Genomic DNA, 18,188 nt, shown 5'->3' with positions numbered 1-18,188 from the left:
ATAGTTGTACGAACAATACCTACTACTTATTTTTTTTAATCAAATTTTATTTTTTGTTGAAAATACTCGTTACAAATAAAAACCTCAAGACCTGTGTCACAATCAAAGTTGAGTCAGCAGTGAGAGAAAAAGAATCACAATCAAATAATATTAAAATATATGAATAAAGTTTGAGCAGACTAACTCAATGAGAATATAGAAGTTTCAGAAAATGTGTGTCCGTCACGTGTTGGAGATATTTACTGAACTTTTAAATCAGACGTGGCGGAGACTTAGCAAGCGCAAAAATAAAGGCTTTTATTTTATAAAAGAAAGGAAGTTGATCATTCTGAGGAGTTTAATTGTGAAGAGGCAGAGCGGAAGTGAAGCGCTGCACTCACAGTAGTTAACAGTAAAGTGAAGATGGCGGCGGACGGTCGCCTTCAGCTGCGGCTATTTCTGCTCCTGTGTCTCTGCGGCTCCGGCTCCGTCCTCGGCCTGAAGGCCGTAGGCGGCCCGGTGGACCCGCCCGACCCCCCGGTCCTCAGAGCCGCGGACCCACCTCCCAGGGAGGCACCTGCCGCGGCCGCCGCCGGGGCCTCGCAGCCTCGAAGGGCGAGCGGCTGGAAGCTGTCGGAGGAGGAGGCCTGCCGGGAGGACCTGAGCCGCCTCTGCCCCAAGCACACCTGGACCAACAACCTGGCCGTGCTGGAGTGCCTGCAGGACCGCAGAGAGGTAAGACCAGGGCCGGGGGAGGCGCGCCGCCGCTCCCCGGGGCCGGTGCCGGGGCAGCGGCTGGGTGCGCCGCCCCGCTGGGTTCGATCCACACCGGCTGACACAGGTGTAAACATCCACACACCTGACACTCGCACACACACACACCTGACATTCACACACACACACACACACACACACACACACACACACACACTGAGGATGAATTCATTAACACGTGCCTGTTTTAAGATAAAATAAGAGAATCCTTTATTAGTATTTAAATCTGTAACATTGCAAATCGGCGTCAGTAAGTAAGAGCGATGCGTTCGAATCTACTTATTAACAGATTCAGGCTAAGATAACAAATTATTAATAATAATAAAATGAAGTTTTCAAAGCAGCCTATTAAAATGAGGGATTTTAAGTGTTCTTTATTTCCGGCTGCAGAGACGTGTCAGTTTGATTGTGGAGCTCATGGAGTCATGACGGAGCAACCGCTTTATTAGAAGAATAAATAATTGTTGATATGAGTTTAACTTAGTTTCTCAATCCCTCCGTCTGTTTCCTGCCACTTAGCCACTGACAGATTATCAGACTAAGGGCATAGCTAAGTACACACCCCCCCCCCCTTGCTTTCAGAAACTGTGAGAAACTGTGAGGAAAGTTACCAGCCAGCGAGTGGTTGTGTTGATGAGGTTTCTAACACGCAACTAACACAAAACCCAGCCCTGCCAAACACAACAGCAGTTTTACTTGGACTCAGTCGTGTGTGTGTGTCATCTGGCTGTCAGGTGACTTACTGTCTTAAACGTTATCCAAAACCAATATTTGTTTTCACACACACACACACACACAACCACACACACACAGATCGAGGTCTTTTATTTTGGTGAATCACTTTATTCCCTTCATGTGTTAGTGAACCTGTCTCTACTCTGACAGGTGAACAGGAGAGTGTGTTCATGTCCCGGAATATGTGTAGACTTTTCATTGTGTTGACGCATTTCATTTTATTGCAACCCTCTTTGCCCCAGCACCATGTTGACATCATCCGCCATGCTGACGTCGACAAACACACACACACACACACACACACACAGACACACACACACACACACACCACTGGCCCTGAGCGATGCCCTCTTTACTGAGATAATTACATCGCTTCAACTCAATAACAGCTGTGGCCTCCTGAAGAGGTAAATGGTTCCTATAAATCTGCCTCCTCTCCAGAGAGAGACACACCCCCAGGACACACACACACACACACACACACACACACACACACACACACACACACACACAGTTTCTCTATAGCTGAGGGGGTCAATCTTTGACATAATGGATTCACTAGCCCCCCCTACCATAACCATAACAACTCAAAGCTGAACTTAATCCAAACTAAACCTGATTCTAACCTGAAAACCAAGTTTCAACCCTCAGTATGTCCTCACAATGATGGGATGGAACCTCATAACTATTGATACACATGTGCACACACACAGACACACACACAGACAGACACAGACACACACAGCCCAGCGTGTTTACAGTGCAGTGTCACAGAGTTTATTTGTGGCGTTCTAAGCCCTGAAATCTGACACTTGATGGACGTCTAGGAGAAAAACAACAAACTGCAGCAGACTGAGAGAGTCAGTGCACAGACAGGCCTGCAGCCACAGTCTGACTCTGCCTCTCTCAGCCTGTCACTGACTCTGGATTGACGGGGGGGGGGGCACTGATATTGTGGAGCAGTTTCAGCCTCCTGGAGGTGGGATGAGGCAGTTTTCAGTCACTGACAAATCTTTGTAGAGAGTGACTCTTATGTGGAGTTTGATTCTTTCTGCAAACAGATGCTCTTATCCTGATCTGTGTGGATCAGCCTGGGTGGTTCCCAACCTGGGGATGGAGACCCTTAGAGGAGCTCACACGCTGGATGAACCTCGAGGCTCGTGAGATGACTCGTGCAATGCGAGGAACTCCTGTGACGTCTCTCAGTCATTTGAATCCTCTTTATTCACAGGAGAAAGGACGCTGGTACGACGCCGGGCTGCGGAGCAACGAGACATTTAGTCACAGGGAAGCTTTTGTCAGCGTGGACGGGAAGAGGTCATTTTCACATCGAGGACATTTAGTGCCGAGCATCGTATTCACTTGGAGGTTTCCAGCAAGATAAACAAAGACTTGTCACATTCCCCTCCACCCCACACACAATTAGCCTCTGTTACTTCAGTCTACTTGATTAATGCGCTCTTGTTCCAAAGGCCTTTGATGTGAGGGCTGCAGCTCTTCATTAATTAATAACTCGTTGTCTTGCTAATGGGAAGTTTTTAATCTCTGAGGCTGCGGAGGCTCCGTTTCCTCCTCGCCGCTCTGCCCGGGAAACGATTAGCGGAGATGACAGTGAACAAAGTGAGGAGAAGGAGCTTTGAGGAGAAGCACTGGGGGCAGAGCGGAGTCAACATCAGGAGCTCTCATGTCGCTCTACTGCAAAGGGATGTGAAGCTGTAAGAACAAAGTCTCCAGCTGTTTCCTCTAATGGTCCACGATGCAGTGAAGAGCTTCTGCTGCTTTGTTCTTATCAGACTTCTGTGGTTTGTGGTTGTTCTTGTCTCAAGTGAAACTCAAAAGAAAAGTTGAGCTCATTTATCAGCACTCAGTAGCTTATCTGATGGTTTTTTGTCTTATTTAAAATGTGGACTCTTTCAAAAAGAGACAATGGTCCCCTGAGGACAGACGTGTAGAAAGGCAGTAAGACCCCTCAAGTATGGCTACATCCACTGATCCACGTTGGTTTTACAACTTGTCCTCAGCAGCATTTCAGTTGTTTAGAGTTTGTCGGTTGTTTCTGAATACATTCGATATATCTTTAATTTAATCCTCACAAAAACAGACATGTAAAGCTTATGGTTGTACGGCTCTTTTTTTAAAAAGCTTTTTATTTTGTCCGTTCCTGCAGCACCTGTCAGGCGTGTTGGTTTATCCTGAATAAGAGAAGAGCCGGACTGGTCCATTTTAAGTATTTATTGAGATGCAATGAAAGTTGAACATGCAGCTATGGACAATTATCACAGCCTAGGCTAAATCAGTTAGCAATGGGTAGTTAATAATGGCCCAGAACAAAAGGGGTTTGATATAATTATAACAGTAGATTTAATATGATTGGTTATGAAAGATTGAAGGGGAGTCACCGCAAATCAATTTGGTTCTCCCTCCAGGGGAGTCCACAGCTGTAGTCCACCGCCTCTTGTCAAGGAATCCAGGAAGTGACAAGAAGCCGCTCTCCGTGACGCTACTACTACTCTGATAGCTGCCTTAAGGCCTTGACACAGCTGATGCCATGTGGGCCAATGGAGAAAGGAATATGATGTTCCTGCTATATCCAAACAACGTCCTGTTGATGTAAACATTAGGATCCTCAAAGCCAAAACAACGAAACAAAACAGTGTCAACAAAGTCACTCTGTCCGACCTCCAGAACTTATCAGACAGCTGCATGAAATAAATATATGTGATGTGAATGAATCTAAGGGAATAATGGTTTAATACCAAAAGTTAGAATTCAGAACAATTATAAGATTCATTATTAACATTATGCAGAAAGGGTTATTTATAAATCATTTGTATAAAGGCCTTATATCTGGCCCAACCTGCTCAAGGCCCCCCCTCCTGTCTTTATTGCAAAGAATACAGTCAGACCCCAGAACAGCTAAAATATTGAATTCTCACACACCTCGGTGCAGAATTAGCCGTTTGCCGGATAAAGTTGGTGAGAACTGGTTTTTCGGCCTCTGTACAGAACAGACCTGGAAACCTCACTGTCACAACAAGCTGGCCACAGTCACTGCACCATGCGGTTTGCCAAGGAACAGTGAAACCACATCACTTCCACTTTGAACACACACTCTGAGCCCAAATAACACAAACTGGACACAACATCGTGACGAGTGAAGTTCACAGTCGGTAAAAATCTCCTTCCGGCTGCGGCACAAAAATAACTGACAGATATGAAATTGGCCTTTAAGTGGTGATGGGGATTTTACCTCTAACAACACTTCCTGTGTAATGATAATACTTCAAATATTAATACAAACAGAATATTCTCTTAATACTTGTGTACAGGGGAAAAGTGTTTTTTGAGTTTTAACTTGTATATTTTTCTGTCTCTGCAGGAAAGTGAGCTCGCTCCCGACTGTAACCATGTAAGTGTCCCTACCACACACACACACACACACACACAACCACACACACAGTAATAGGGAGTTTTCAGTGTTGGTACAGAATCTGTTTAACATGTAAATAGTCCCTAGGAGCAATGTCTGCTTGAGCGTAATCGTGTCACCGACGACCTTCACAAACTTGATCTGAACCTTCATCAGATGTTTGTCCTCTTTTCTTCAGTGAGAGATTCTTTAAGCTTCGTCTCAGTGTCTCGATGATAAAACTCCAGTGTCCAGAGTCCACAGCAGTTAACGCCAGACGGGTCTTTGAAATGCCAAAAGGTTAATGGACCTTTTTATTACAGCACCGGGAAGCTGTGGCTGCAATTAACAACAACACACACACACACACACAGTTTTGTCCTGGTGTTATTTTCTGGGCGGCCTGCCTGTCACTTGCTGTTATCTGTGGCTGCTGCAGCTGGAGCCTCGCTGGCAGGGAAACAACACACACATAAATAAAAAGGCAGAATGATGAAGAGAGAACGAGTGAGAGAGATTTAGAAACTTCTTCGTACAGCTGAAGAAAATCCAACTAGATAGAAATCAGAGCTTATACGTCTGCCAGGAGCCAACAGGCCTCAATCTGCGTTTTCCATCAATATCCATGAATTATTCACTGGAAAATCAGTTAATATGTAAAAAAAGCGCAAAGCTCAAATGTCATGTGATGAAAAACGCTGAGTGTAAACTCTTCAGTGCAGTTAAACCAGGTAGGATGAGCACAAAGTTTTTTCACTCTGCGCCACAGTTTTTTAAAAAGCTCTTTTACAATCGTCTCACTTTTTATTGTTCGTGTGCAGAGTTTGAGGACGACTCACTCACTCACGACTAACAGGAATAATTCTGAAGAGTCGACACAGGACGAGAAAACACAACATTACAAACACACACGTTTACAACAGGGAGTGACCACAATTCAAAGTCACGTTGGTCACGTACACAGACCAGACCTGACAGGATGAGGCCTCCACCGTGTTGTCAGTCAGGTGTCTGTGTTTGAAGAGGACTGAGCTGCTTCCTGTGTGGGTCATGTAGGTGGAGCCACAGCAGGAAGTAGTTGGCTTTCCACATCCTGCCACCAAGTGATGTGGAAATTTTTTCAGTAGTTGTTGTGTAACCGTGCAACAAACAAACAAACAAAGAGGGAACATCACGCTTTTCACTGTGTCACATTCCAGCTGCTTGTGATTGGTCCTGAAAGCTCAAGTTAACTCAGTCAAATATTTTCTTTTTCTCTGATTAATGGTCAATCATGTTGAGTTTATTAACTGGAGAAATGAGATTCAGGTCATTTTCAGTCCATTGGTTTACTCAGTATGTCTTAGACTGAGGAAATAATTAAAATGTCACATTATGAGAAGAAGAAGAGGCTCAGGTTCATCTGATCTATGACTTTGGGATCGGGCTGAAATATAGTGAATATATGTTCGAGTGTCCTTTTCTCTCCTTGTGATTTCTATAAAAAGATCATGTTACATATGTTTTATTTTCCCCATCAGCTCCTGTGGAACTACAAACTCAATCTGACCACAGACTCTAAGTTTGAGTCGGTCGCCACAGAGGTCTGTAAGAGCACCATCGCCGAGGTGAGTGTGGATCAGGACAGATCTTTAGAATGAACTGGATCAAGACCCTGATGGAGGGATTGACCAGAATCTGAACGTTGATAAAGCCTCAAACATTGTCTCTGTATCATACGTGTCTTTATTCAAATTATTATTAAAACCCTCACATTGGCCTCTGACCTGTCACATGTCCGACACCTTCAGTTGAAGGAGTGTAACGAGGAGGAGCGAGGGAGGGGCTACCTGGTGTCCTGCCTGGTGGACCACCGTGGCAACATCAGCGAGCACCAGTGTAACCAGTACATCACCAAGATGACCGGTATCGTCTTCAGTGACTTTCGTCTCATCTGTGGCTTCATGGACAAATGCAGAGAGGACATCAACAGCCTGCACTGCGGCAGCATCAACGTGGGACACAAGGTGGGAGCAGTGTGTGTCTCTGTGTGTGTGTGTGTGTGTGTGTGTGTGTGTGTGTGTCTGTGAGTTGTGTTTAGATTAAGATGAATAACCCTGACTCTAAGGAGATGCTAGTCGTCTGGTTGGTGATATAAAATCTGGAGGTTCTGGATACGACAGGTTGAACATTGATCTCGTACCTTCGTCCTCTGTCCCCCCCCCCCCCCCCCCCCCCCCTCCTCCTCAGGATGTGCACTCCCAGGGGGAGGTGATTTCCTGTCTGGAGAAGGCGTTGGTGCGGGAGGCGGAGCAGCAGGATGGTGCTCATCCAATCAAAGAAGAGTGTCAGAGGGCGATCCTGCGGGTGGCGGAGCTGTCGTCAGACGACTTCCACCTCGACCGACATCTTTACTTCTCCTGTCGGGACGACCGGGAGAGGTTCTGTCAGAACGTAAGACACACACATAATTATTCATCAGCATCGTTAGGATCATTAACTCAATGTTTAACCACATGTTGATAGATATGTTCTCTCATAAAAGATAAATGCTTTGTAAAATGTCTTCCAGATACACACACACACACACACACACACACACACACACACACACACACACACACAAACATCCTCACAGTAAAAGATGGAACCAGATATAACATGTCAGTAAATTAAATTGGATCCATTCCTGATCGATGGAGGGTTATTAATAGCCTATTGCATATTGCAATTTGACACTGTTCACTGTTTTGGATTTTGCATTTCACTTTTTACTTCACTTTTTGTATCTTTTATCTTTTATATATTTTTATTCAGATATGTTTGTCTAAATAAATGTTACTTTGTATAAATATAAGAAAAAGTGAGTAAATAAGAAGTAAATAGTGAGTAAATATATACTGTTTTTTATTTTTTTTATTGTTTTTCTTATGTGTGTTGTATTTATTGTGTTTTTATGTTTCTATGTTCATTGTTTGCACCAATTACCAGAGCAAATTCCTGGTAGGTGTAAACCTACTTGGCAATAAATACTTTCTGATTCTGATATTAATATTAATATTATTGATGCACATGAATCAATGAACAACTGTAAAGAAGCAGATACTATCTCAAAGGATTCAAACGATACACAGGTGAAAAGCAGAAGTACAAAGGAGGCCGTTAATTCCATAAATCAGATTTAATAGATCCATCATAATAGTATTTCACTCACTGTCAGTCAATGGAACTCCTCTCTCTCTCTTTCCCTCTTCACAGACTCAGGCAGGAGAAGGAAAAGTCTACAAGTGTCTGTTCAACCACAAGTTTGAAGAGGCCATGTCAGAAAAGGTACGACTTCCGTTGAACTGTGAATTCACAAACTCAGTTGTGTTCTGAATTCCTCTGGGTTCAGCTCGGCCTCCTCTCCCTCTCCTCCCCAGTGCCGCGATGCTCTGACCACCCGGCAGAAGCTGATCTCTCAGGACTACAGGGTCAGCTACTCGCTGGCTAAAGCCTGTAAGCTGGACCTGAGGAAGCAGCGCTGCAGCCTGGACACCAACCTGCCGCGAGCCCGCGAGGCCCGGCTGTCCTACCTGCTGCTGTGCCTGGAGGCCGCCGTGCACCGAGGTGAGCCGGAACACGCTGAGCCCAAAGAGCTGCCTGGTTACTTTGAGTGGATTTAGATGGATTTAATTAAAGGGTCATATAAAAAATGACAGTATGCACCAGGGTTATCAGGGTTCCACTGAGTTCACATGTGATCTCGTGCTCTCCAGGTCGTACGGTCAGTGGCGAGTGTCAGGGTGAGATGGTGGACTACCGGAAGATGCTGATGGAGGATTTCTCTCTGAGTCCGGAGATCGTGCTTCACTGCCGGACGGAGATCGAGGCTCACTGCTCCGGGCTGCACCGCAAGGGCCGCACGCTGCACTGCCTGATGAGGATCGGGCGCAGCGACCGCAGCGCCACGGTCGAGGGCGTCTGCCAGAACGCAGTAAGACCACATCCGTCCCTGCCACCATTATCTTGACGAGGACCTCTGAAACTGGAGTATTCATAAAACTTTATGTTTTCGCTGCAGCTGCAGAGTCTGATCCAGTCGGCCGACCCTGGAGCCGACTACCGGATCGACCGTGCGCTCAACGAGGCGTGTGAGTCCGTGATCCAGACCGCCTGCAAGCACATCCGCACCGGAGACCCCATGTGAGCTGGTTACACACACTCTGCATCCAACAGAACTATGCAGCCTGAACTAAATTACAATGTGAAAACAATGAATTGCCGTGTGTGTGTGTGTGTGTGTGTGTGTGTGTGTGCAGGATCCTGTCGTGTCTGATGGAGCACCTGTACACAGAGAAGATGGTGGAGGACTGTGAACACCGGCTGTTGGAGCTGCAGTATTTCATATCCAGAGACTGGAAGTGAGTCTGTTCACTGTGAATCTGGACAAACGTTCAGTTCTTGTAAACCCCTACTTGTGCAGTTTAAAAATAATTAAGTAGATGTCCCGGCCGACCTGAAGGAACCTGAATGTCATTAGAAATGTTTGTCCACACTCCTTTTATCTGCTCCTCGACTCTTAAGCCGCTTTTTAAATAGTTTTCTTTTAAGATTTTCACATTTTATACAAACGGATGAACTTGTTTTTCACTTCATTTGTCCTCACATGGCTCTGACAGTGGTTTTAAACTGACCTGTAAAGCTGTGGTGTAATCCACATTAAATTAAATAGTAATATTCCCTCCTGTCTCCCAGACTGGACCCCATCCTGTATAAGAAGTGTCAGGGTGACGCCGCCCGCCTCTGCCACACCCACGGCTGGAATGAGACCAGTGAGCTGATGCCGCCGGGCGCCGTCTTCTCGTGCCTCTACCGCCACGCCTACCGCACCGAGGAGCAGGGCCGGCGGGTAGGAGGACACACACACACACACTCACTGTCTTAGTTTCATCCGATGTACAATTCTGTTGTGTGTGTGTGTAGGAGCCTGATGTGCAGGTGTAACGCTAATGTTTTTTAAACTTAACAGGTAAATCCAGAGGATCAGGTACAGTGAGTCGACCTAAATCAATCAGCATTGATCCGGTGAAGGGTTGAAATTTACGATTTGATCCTAGTTTTTAATCCTATGTTAAAAAATGCAGTAGGTTACAAAGCACTGAATTTCAAATCACTCAGTTTTGTTGGGAATCAGGTTTTGTGTGTTGTTTTGTCGTCTACATGTTGTTCATGACTTTGGTGTCAGATCAGGGATTTCAACAAATCAATCTGTTCATGCACTGAAACAAATGAGCTTCTACTTTTCTTTATAATTGGAGAATTGAAGCCGTGAATTTCGATTTCAATTTGCTTATCGATGTCATAATTTTGTGATTCATACTTTTCATTAGGATTTTTCCAGGGCTGTATTTGCAATAAATGTTTTCTGATGTGAGGTCACTATCTACTCCGTTGTGTGTGTGGACGGATACTGGATAGAAGGATATTTATCAAGTATTGGAGGAATTATTGAAATATCGAACATCAGGAAACCGTGAAAAGTATCTTTACAACCATGAAATACAAATGTGTCACTTTAGAGGATTTAAAAAACTTGCTTCACGACGCATTGATACATGGTTATAGCGATCAAATTACATATGTAATGTATAATAGCATTACTAAGTGTGTGTGTGTGTGTGCGCAGTTATCTCGGGACTGTAAGGTGGAGGTTCAGAGGATTCTCCACCAGAGGGCGCTGGATGTGAAGTTGGAACCGGACCTTCAGAAAAAATGCATGACCGACCTCGGCAAGTGGTGCAGCGAGAAGACCGACACGGGACAGGTGAGACCGTGTGCTGCTCATGGTTGCTTGTCTGATGAGTCAAGCAAATACGTGTTTGTTTGTGTGTGTGTGCTCAGGAGCTGGAGTGTCTGCAGGATCACCTGGAGGACCTGGTCTCTGCCTGCAGGGACGTCGTGGGGAACCTGACGGAGCTGGAGTCAGAGGTGAGAGAAACTCGTCATGACGCTGAAACCAGAATAAACCGTGACCTGATTAACTCGTAGGACTTTTAAAAGGAATCAACATGATTCACCTCCTTGGTCTAAAGTGTGTTTTAGTTTTTGTAACGAGGTTTTTCTGTTGTGAGTCGAACAATCGAGTGTTTTGTCGTCAGCTGTGACTTCCTGTTTCTGTCTCCTATTGGCTGCAGGACATCCAGATCGATGCTCTGCTGATCAGAGCCTGTGAGCCAATCATCCAGGCCCACTGCCACGTGAGCACAAACACACACAGACACACACACACACACACACACACACAAATGTATCTACATACTCTCATATGACAATCATCTCTGGGATTATTACAAGACTATATCCAAAACGCAAAATAAATAATTAAAAAAATTGACTCAATAATTTGCTGCACGTATGTGGTTGTGTGCATCACAGGTAAACGGTAACGGTGTGTTATTGTGTGTGTGTGTGTTTGTGTTGTAGGACGTCGCTGATAACCAGATCGACACGGGCGACCTGATGGAGTGTCTGGTTCAGAACAAACACCAGAAAGAGATGAACGAGAAGTGTTCAGTCGGTGTAACACACTTCCAGCTGGTCAGTTAACACAACATCATACACACTGATCTATTCTCTACTCTTCTTCTTTTTTTTATCACATCTGATGTTATCGTTTCTTTTCTGTTCGGTTTCTGTGAATCTGAAACACACGACTGTTTTCTGTGTTGATCTTAATCTGCTCTGAACCAACAGCATTAGTTATCGTCTCCCTCTGGGATGTGATCAGACTCAAAGACACAACAACTGTTCTGCTGGAGTTTTTTGCTGCGTAAGGATAATAATCTGAATAAACCTCCATCTCTCAACTCTCAGATTCAAATGAAGGATTTCCGGTTCTCCTACAAGTTCAAGATGTCCTGCAAGGAGGACGTTCTGCATCTGTGTCCGAACATCAAGAAAAAGTGAGTTCAAGTTTCCATTGAATCTTTGTTTTCATTATTCTCGTTACACACTTGTTGCTCAGTTGGCGTCTCACACTTTCCCCTGCAGGGTGGACGTGGTCATCTGTCTGAGCACCACCGTGAGGAACGACACGCTGCAGGACGCCAGGGAGCAGAGGGTTTCTCTCAAGTGTCGCAAGCAGCTGCGGGTGGAGGAGCTGGAGATGGTGAATGTTTGACTGACATCATCCTGTTGGACTCAGCTTGATAACTTCATTTAAACAATGTTTGAGAAAAACTGAGAAAAGAGCAAATGCAAAGACAGATTATTTTAAGGAAAGATCTGAGATCATTCAAATGAAAAGTTGAATTGCTCTGAACTCCTTTATAGAAAGAACAGATGCACTTTTTTACAGTTTGTACGGTAAAGTCTTTCTCCTGATTTCTCAGTCGGAGGATATTCGCTTGGACCCAGATCTGTACGAACCGTGTCGATCTGACATCAGCCGACTTTGTCCCAACGTGAACTATGGAAACGCTCAGGTGAGAAACATGAGGAACAACCTCTCTGCTTTTCTCTACTCTGTCCTTTCTCTTTCTGTTTGTCTGATCTCCCTCTCCTTCCTCTCTCTCCTCCGCAGATGATCGAGTGTCTGAAGGAGCATAAGAAGCAGCTCAGTCTGCGCTGCCACCAGCGGATCTTCAGGCTGCAGGAGGGCGAGATGAACGACCCCGAGCTCGACTACCAGCTGATGAGGGTCTGCAAGCAGATGATCAAGGTGAGGAGGAGGAGGAGGAGGAGGAGGAGGAGGAAGAAAAGTGGATATATTGACGTCAATACCACTTCAAACATTCCACATATTTAAAAGCTGCTCTCCTTAAAAATGAAAAGTTTCACAGTGTTGCTTTAAATCCTGATCGATCCTCTGAGTGGTTTGGTTTGTGACTGAAGTTCAAACTCTCCCTGCAGCGGTTCTGCACTGAGGCCGACGCCCGGAACGTTCTTCAGTGTCTGAAGCAGAACAAGAACAGTGAGCTGATGGATCCTAAGTGTAAACAGATGATCACCAAGAGACAGATCACACAGAACACAGGTACACACATCATTGAGAAATCTGAACAAAAAGATGAATCTGGGCCTGTCTCACTCACCTTCATCCTCCTCCTCCTCCTCCTCCTCCTCCTCCTCCTCCTCCTCCTCCTCCTCCTCCTCCTCCTCCAGACTACAGGTTGAACCCGGTGCTGAGGAAAGCCTGTCGAGCCGACATCCCAAAGTTCTGCCAGCCCATCCTGAACAAGGCGGGCGAGGACAGCGAGCTGGAGGGTCAGGTCATCGGCTGCCTCAAACTCAAATACGCTGACCAGGTTAGACCACAAGCACAGTCCAACACAACATCACAACATCACAGCATCACAACATCACAACAACACAACATCACAACCAGCCGCATTAAAACCTCAGGAGGAGGCGACAATAAGAGATTTAATCTTACAAAAAAAAGGGGTCAAATGATAAAAGGCATCAGTAACATGTATTCATAATAAAGTGGGATAAAGGCTGATGTGTGGATCTAATCAATTAAGTTTGAATTAAAATATTGCTTCTCTGATCAGTAAGTTGTGTCGTTACTTGAAAAGGAATGTTCCTCTTTTCCACTCACCGGTCCCTGTGTGTGTGTGTGTGTGTGTTGTTTTTAATCTGTGTGTTTTGTGAACTTGGGTTCAGCGGCTGTCTCCAGACTGTGAGGACCAGATCAGGGTGATCCTGCAGGAGTCGGCTCTGGACTACAGACTGGACCCGCAGCTGCAGATGCACTGCTCAGACGAGGTAAACACACACACACCTGTTTGTGTGTCTCCTTAGTTTCTTTAAACCTGTTGATTGATGAATGAAATGTTCTTCTCCTCCTCTTCCTCCTCTTCCTCCTCTTCCTCCAGATCTCCATGCTGTGTGTGGAGGAGGCAGCAGCCCAGGAGCAGACTGGTCAGGTGGAGGAGTGTCTGAAAGTCAATCTGCTGAAAATCAAACAGGACGCCTGTAAAAAGGTTAATAACTCTTTGTGTTCTTTAGTGTCATCATTCAGAACTATTTTGGTAATAATTATTGTTTAAAAGTATAATTTTACTTGTGGATCATGATTTATATTGAATATCTAAACGATTCAGTATAATGTGATAATACAGTTGTTCTTCGAACTGGGAATAAAACGTTTCCCCTGCTCGGTCCGTGTCTCTGCTCTGGAGGAAACTAGACATTGAGCTCAAAGCAGCGTCCGTGTGAACAAATGTTTCTGATTCTAACTTCGTAGATTCAGCGTTTGAAAACTCTGTGTGTCTGTTTTCTTCTTCTGCACAGGAAGTCCTGAACATGCTGAAGGAGAGCAAGGCGGACATCTTTGTGGACCCGGTCCTGCACACGGCCTGCGCCCTGGACCTCAAACACCACTGTGCTGCCATCACACCCGGCCGAGGACGACGTGCGTTCTCTCACCTTTTCATTTAGAATTTGTACAGAACTTTATTCCAGTGTCATGAAGATCAGTTTCAGGAAAAGTGTTGTTTTTCTGCCGAGTGTCATTAATGTGTCGCTGTCTCGTGCAGAGATGTCGTGTCTGTTGGAGGCGCTGCAGGATAAAAGAATCCGTCTGCAGCCCGAGTGCAAGAAGAGACTTCAGGACCGGATCGACATGTGGAGCTACGCTGCCAAGGTACAAGCTTCAGATCAGAGATTAAATATTTGACAAATTAATAAATGAGTTTCTCTGTGTAATGAAGCTGTGCAGGTCGTCATCTGTTCCAAGTTGTTTTCCTCGGCTGTGCTGTTAACCTGTTAACCTCCCCCTCCGACCTGCAGGTGGCGCCAGCAGAGGGCTTCTCAGACCTGGCCCTGCAGGTGATGACGTCGCCCTCTAAGAACTACATCCTGCTCATGATCACAATGAGCGTGTGCGTCCTCTTCCTGGTGGGGCTGCTGTGCGGTCGCATCACAAAGCGAGTGAGAGAACTGAAGGATCGGTAGAGGACAAAGAAAAGACTCACACCTCACATCGTCCTGAACCTTCCTCCTCCTCCTCCTCCTCCTCTTCTTCCTCCTCTCTCAGATGCCCGATCTGTAACCAGCCAGCCTGCACAGCGCCAGTGGTCACATCTGGATCTCGTCCTTGGTCTAAAACTCTTAGTTTGGCTGCTGCTGCAGATTTGCATCAAATGCAAAACTTTTCCCAACGCTCGTGAAAATCTTTCATGTTTATTTGGACGTCTCTGATCCTCAGGAGAGCAGCGACTGTCCGTCCCGTGTCCCCGAGGACGTTGTCTGGGGGTCGGGTGAGAAGTCGATGTGACGTCTGGATCTGTCTCCGCCCGTTAAGTCCTGATGCTTTTTGTGGTATTTCCGAGGAGCATGTGGAGCAACAGGAAGTGATTTCTTTCTAAAAGAGACTGCGGCTGCTTGAATCGCACGCGAGGCGACTCGTTGTCTCGCGGCAAAGTTTGAATTCGGAGACGTTCCCCGTTGCTTGGAAACATTTGTCCCGACGTCCTCTTGGCTCCTGCGCAGCCTCGTGTCCCCGGGTCCAGTTCAGACCCTCGTCTCTCGCTACTGAAAACCCCCCCCCGCGTGACTGGACGTGAAGGTCAAGCTGGTCTCCGTCATCAGGAATGTTGTGTGCACATTTGTTTAAAAACGTCATTTCAATGCTAATTAAAATCATTGCGCTTTTTTTTTTAATTTTATGCCTTATTTATTGTCGATTAATGACGCGGTTCTGAAGTAAGTTAAGTTTTCTGTGTGGCTGAACGTTTCTCTAATCGTCTGGGAGGTTTGGGTTCAGCAGTGAAGGACGAGGCTCCGCCCACGTTCCTGATCTCATTTGCCTTTAACGAACTTTAACGAGACCTCATGGCGTCAACGTAGAGTTCGTACACGAGACCCGTGTGTAACGGCTGAAGTTCTTTTCTTTTATACATATTTCCAATCATCTCTGCATCGAGGACACGCTACGTGTGTCACCTCCTGTAAAACCTGCACTGAGCTGAGGACCCGTTGAAAAGCTTCAATCTGTCCCTTCGTCCTTCGCTGAACACAAAGAGGCTTTGAACATGAATTTGAAACATGAGACTCGTGTGAAGCAGCTGATTCTCTTCATAGGAAGTTCTTGTTTTTAACATCTCTCCAAACATTTCTGTCTCTAGAGCTGTGACACCTCTGTTAACCTGCACTGGGCTGATTTGCTCTGCAGGCCTCTGGGCTCAGTCTGAAGGAAACACTTTGACCCCAAACGACTAAAACGAGACCTAATAGAATTCAAAGAGACGCACAACGACTGCAAAGAGACACACAACGACTGCAAACAACCAAAATGACAAAGATACGCAGAGGAACCACAGGAGCTGTTGTCTCTTTCAGTTTGGTCGTTGAGTTAAAGTAGCAGCTATTTATTTACATTACTTCATATATTTGTTAATGAGAATTTAGTTTCTTTGGTTTTCTCAGAACCGAGAACCAGAACTTCACACGTGAGTGGAGAGGTTTGTTAATGTCCCGTCTCCTCAAGGTTTTAAAACCGTTTCTAACCAAACAAATCTCAAACCACAAATTGTCATTTTCAAATTTCACGTGTTATTTGTTTTAAACAAATCAGATACAACATTCAAATTGATTAACTTCAGATGTGTCGGTGTTTAAACTCTGACCGAGTGTGTTTCCTCTTCTCGTGCTAAGCTAATTGCCTGAGCTAGTCAGAGTTTGGGGCCTGAGGGGCCACAGTGAAAGTCCACCCCCACACCAACAGCTGCTGTCAAGATCAAACTGGTGGAACTGGAAAATTCAGCTTTCTGTTTTTGATCCAAAGTTGTAACGACTCAGAATTGAGTTGTTTTGTCTCTCTCCACCCAGACTGTCGCCTGAGCTGAATAATAACTCATTTGTTAGTAGAAAATTATCAAACCTTTTAAATCCCTGGTTCAGCATTTTACATTTGATGCATCTTTGTTTCGCTGATGTTTAACGAAAGATGCAAACATTATTCAGAAATGATGAAGATACATTTTGCACCTTTAACTTGCTGGACGTCGCCTCTGCTCTCCGGCGTCGGCTCATCCACCGGTGAACAGATTTCTGAAAACAAGGTTTTTTGCAGCTTTTTGTTTTACATCGATGTTTGAATGATTTAAAAACAGATTCAGGAGAAGAGGAAAACGCATGTGAGAGGTTTTCTGCTCAAGTTGCAAATACAAGATTTTGATTGAAGAGACGTTTTTTCCTGAAAGCTGACGAACCGACAGCTCGAGTTTTTCTGAAATGATCTTTGTGTGTGTGGAGACGTCCGATGTTGGATCAGAGAAGTTTAACGGTGTCAGTTTTGTACACGAGTCTCCACGTGTGCAAACTTTATAAAGTGCAGGTTTTTTGTTTTTCATTTATAAATTTTGCCATGTTAATATGAAAATGTAACAGGATCTTTATTGTGACATTTGATTTTGCTGTACAGATACAAATTTGATTCAATTTAATAAAATCTCTCCAGATTTTCATAATTCTGTCTCAACGGTAGTCAATTTAATATGACACAAGTTGGGTCCCCCCCCCCTCCACATCAATCAGCAGACCCCAACATCTTCTCAACAGGATTGTGTGATTCACTAAGTAGAATCTGCCCTAAAAAAAGTTGGTTTACATTTCTGAAACTATAAATGATTCATCAGTCATTTCCTGTCTCCACATGATCTCTAGCTCCTTGTAAAAAGTCTCATGTGCTGGAGTCAGATTGATGCCACATTGTTCTCACACGCAAAAAGAAAATCAAGACAATATTGGAAATTGTTTCATGTAAAAGAAAATGAAAAAAATCCACATATGCACCAACGTTTAATGGCCGAGTTCGGCAGAAATCAGTTTGGAAGTTTTCAAATGTACGATTACACACGGATGAAAACAACTTCAGGGCTGAAAACAAATTTGGCGTAACGCACCAGTTTATCACTTTTGTATTTAGCAGAACACAATTCTCTGCGACAGTCGGACAATGAAGTTCATTATCTTATGTTTTAACGAGACCAGGACGGACTTGTTGAGATCTTCGGTTTCTCTCTGTTCCACAAACAAACAAAGACTAAAAACAAGTCTAAGGAAACAAGAGGCAGTGAAAAGTGAATTATCCCAAGAAAAGGATTTAAAATGCAGATTGTGTTTCCAATTTTCTCAACTTATAAGCTTCCTGAAGCCAGTTAACAGTGAGTTATTTCTGTCCTAAATGTATTAAAACCCTTTATTTATGCTTGCAAACATTTAATTTCAGCTTTTTATACTATTAAATAAAAGGTGTCCATCTTTAACCAAGTGGAAGTCTTATGTTCAGAACCACTGGAGCAGAAAATAGGTCGAGACTCGT

At 44.8% G+C, this 18,188-nt stretch overlaps 1 protein-coding gene across 1 annotated transcript; it reads left to right on the top strand.

Annotated features, from left to right (window-relative positions):
• The first annotated feature begins 402 nt into the window (after positions 1–402).
• Positions 403–17,334, top strand: LOC128442967 (Golgi apparatus protein 1). Its single transcript, XM_053425628.1, has 26 exons — positions 403–714; positions 4,868–4,897; positions 6,418–6,504; positions 6,688–6,903; positions 7,127–7,330; positions 8,135–8,206; positions 8,299–8,485; positions 8,635–8,852; positions 8,940–9,061; positions 9,178–9,279; positions 9,614–9,767; positions 10,545–10,682; positions 10,760–10,846; positions 11,053–11,115; positions 11,342–11,455; positions 11,732–11,820; positions 11,909–12,026; positions 12,250–12,342; positions 12,441–12,578; positions 12,770–12,893; positions 13,022–13,164; positions 13,526–13,627; positions 13,738–13,845; positions 14,156–14,276; positions 14,401–14,507; positions 14,654–17,334. Exons 1-26 carry the CDS (start codon positions 403–405, stop codon positions 14,816–14,818), a joined length of 3,414 nt encoding a protein of 1,137 aa, XP_053281603.1. The 3' UTR covers positions 14,819–17,334.
• Positions 17,335–18,188: the final 854 nt, after the last annotated feature.

The sequence above is a fragment of the Pleuronectes platessa genome, chromosome 1, assembly GCF_947347685.1.
Source record: "Pleuronectes platessa chromosome 1, fPlePla1.1, whole genome shotgun sequence".
NCBI lineage: Eukaryota > Metazoa > Chordata > Actinopteri > Pleuronectiformes > Pleuronectidae > Pleuronectes > Pleuronectes platessa.
This window is presented reverse-complemented; position numbering and strand designations above follow the sequence as displayed.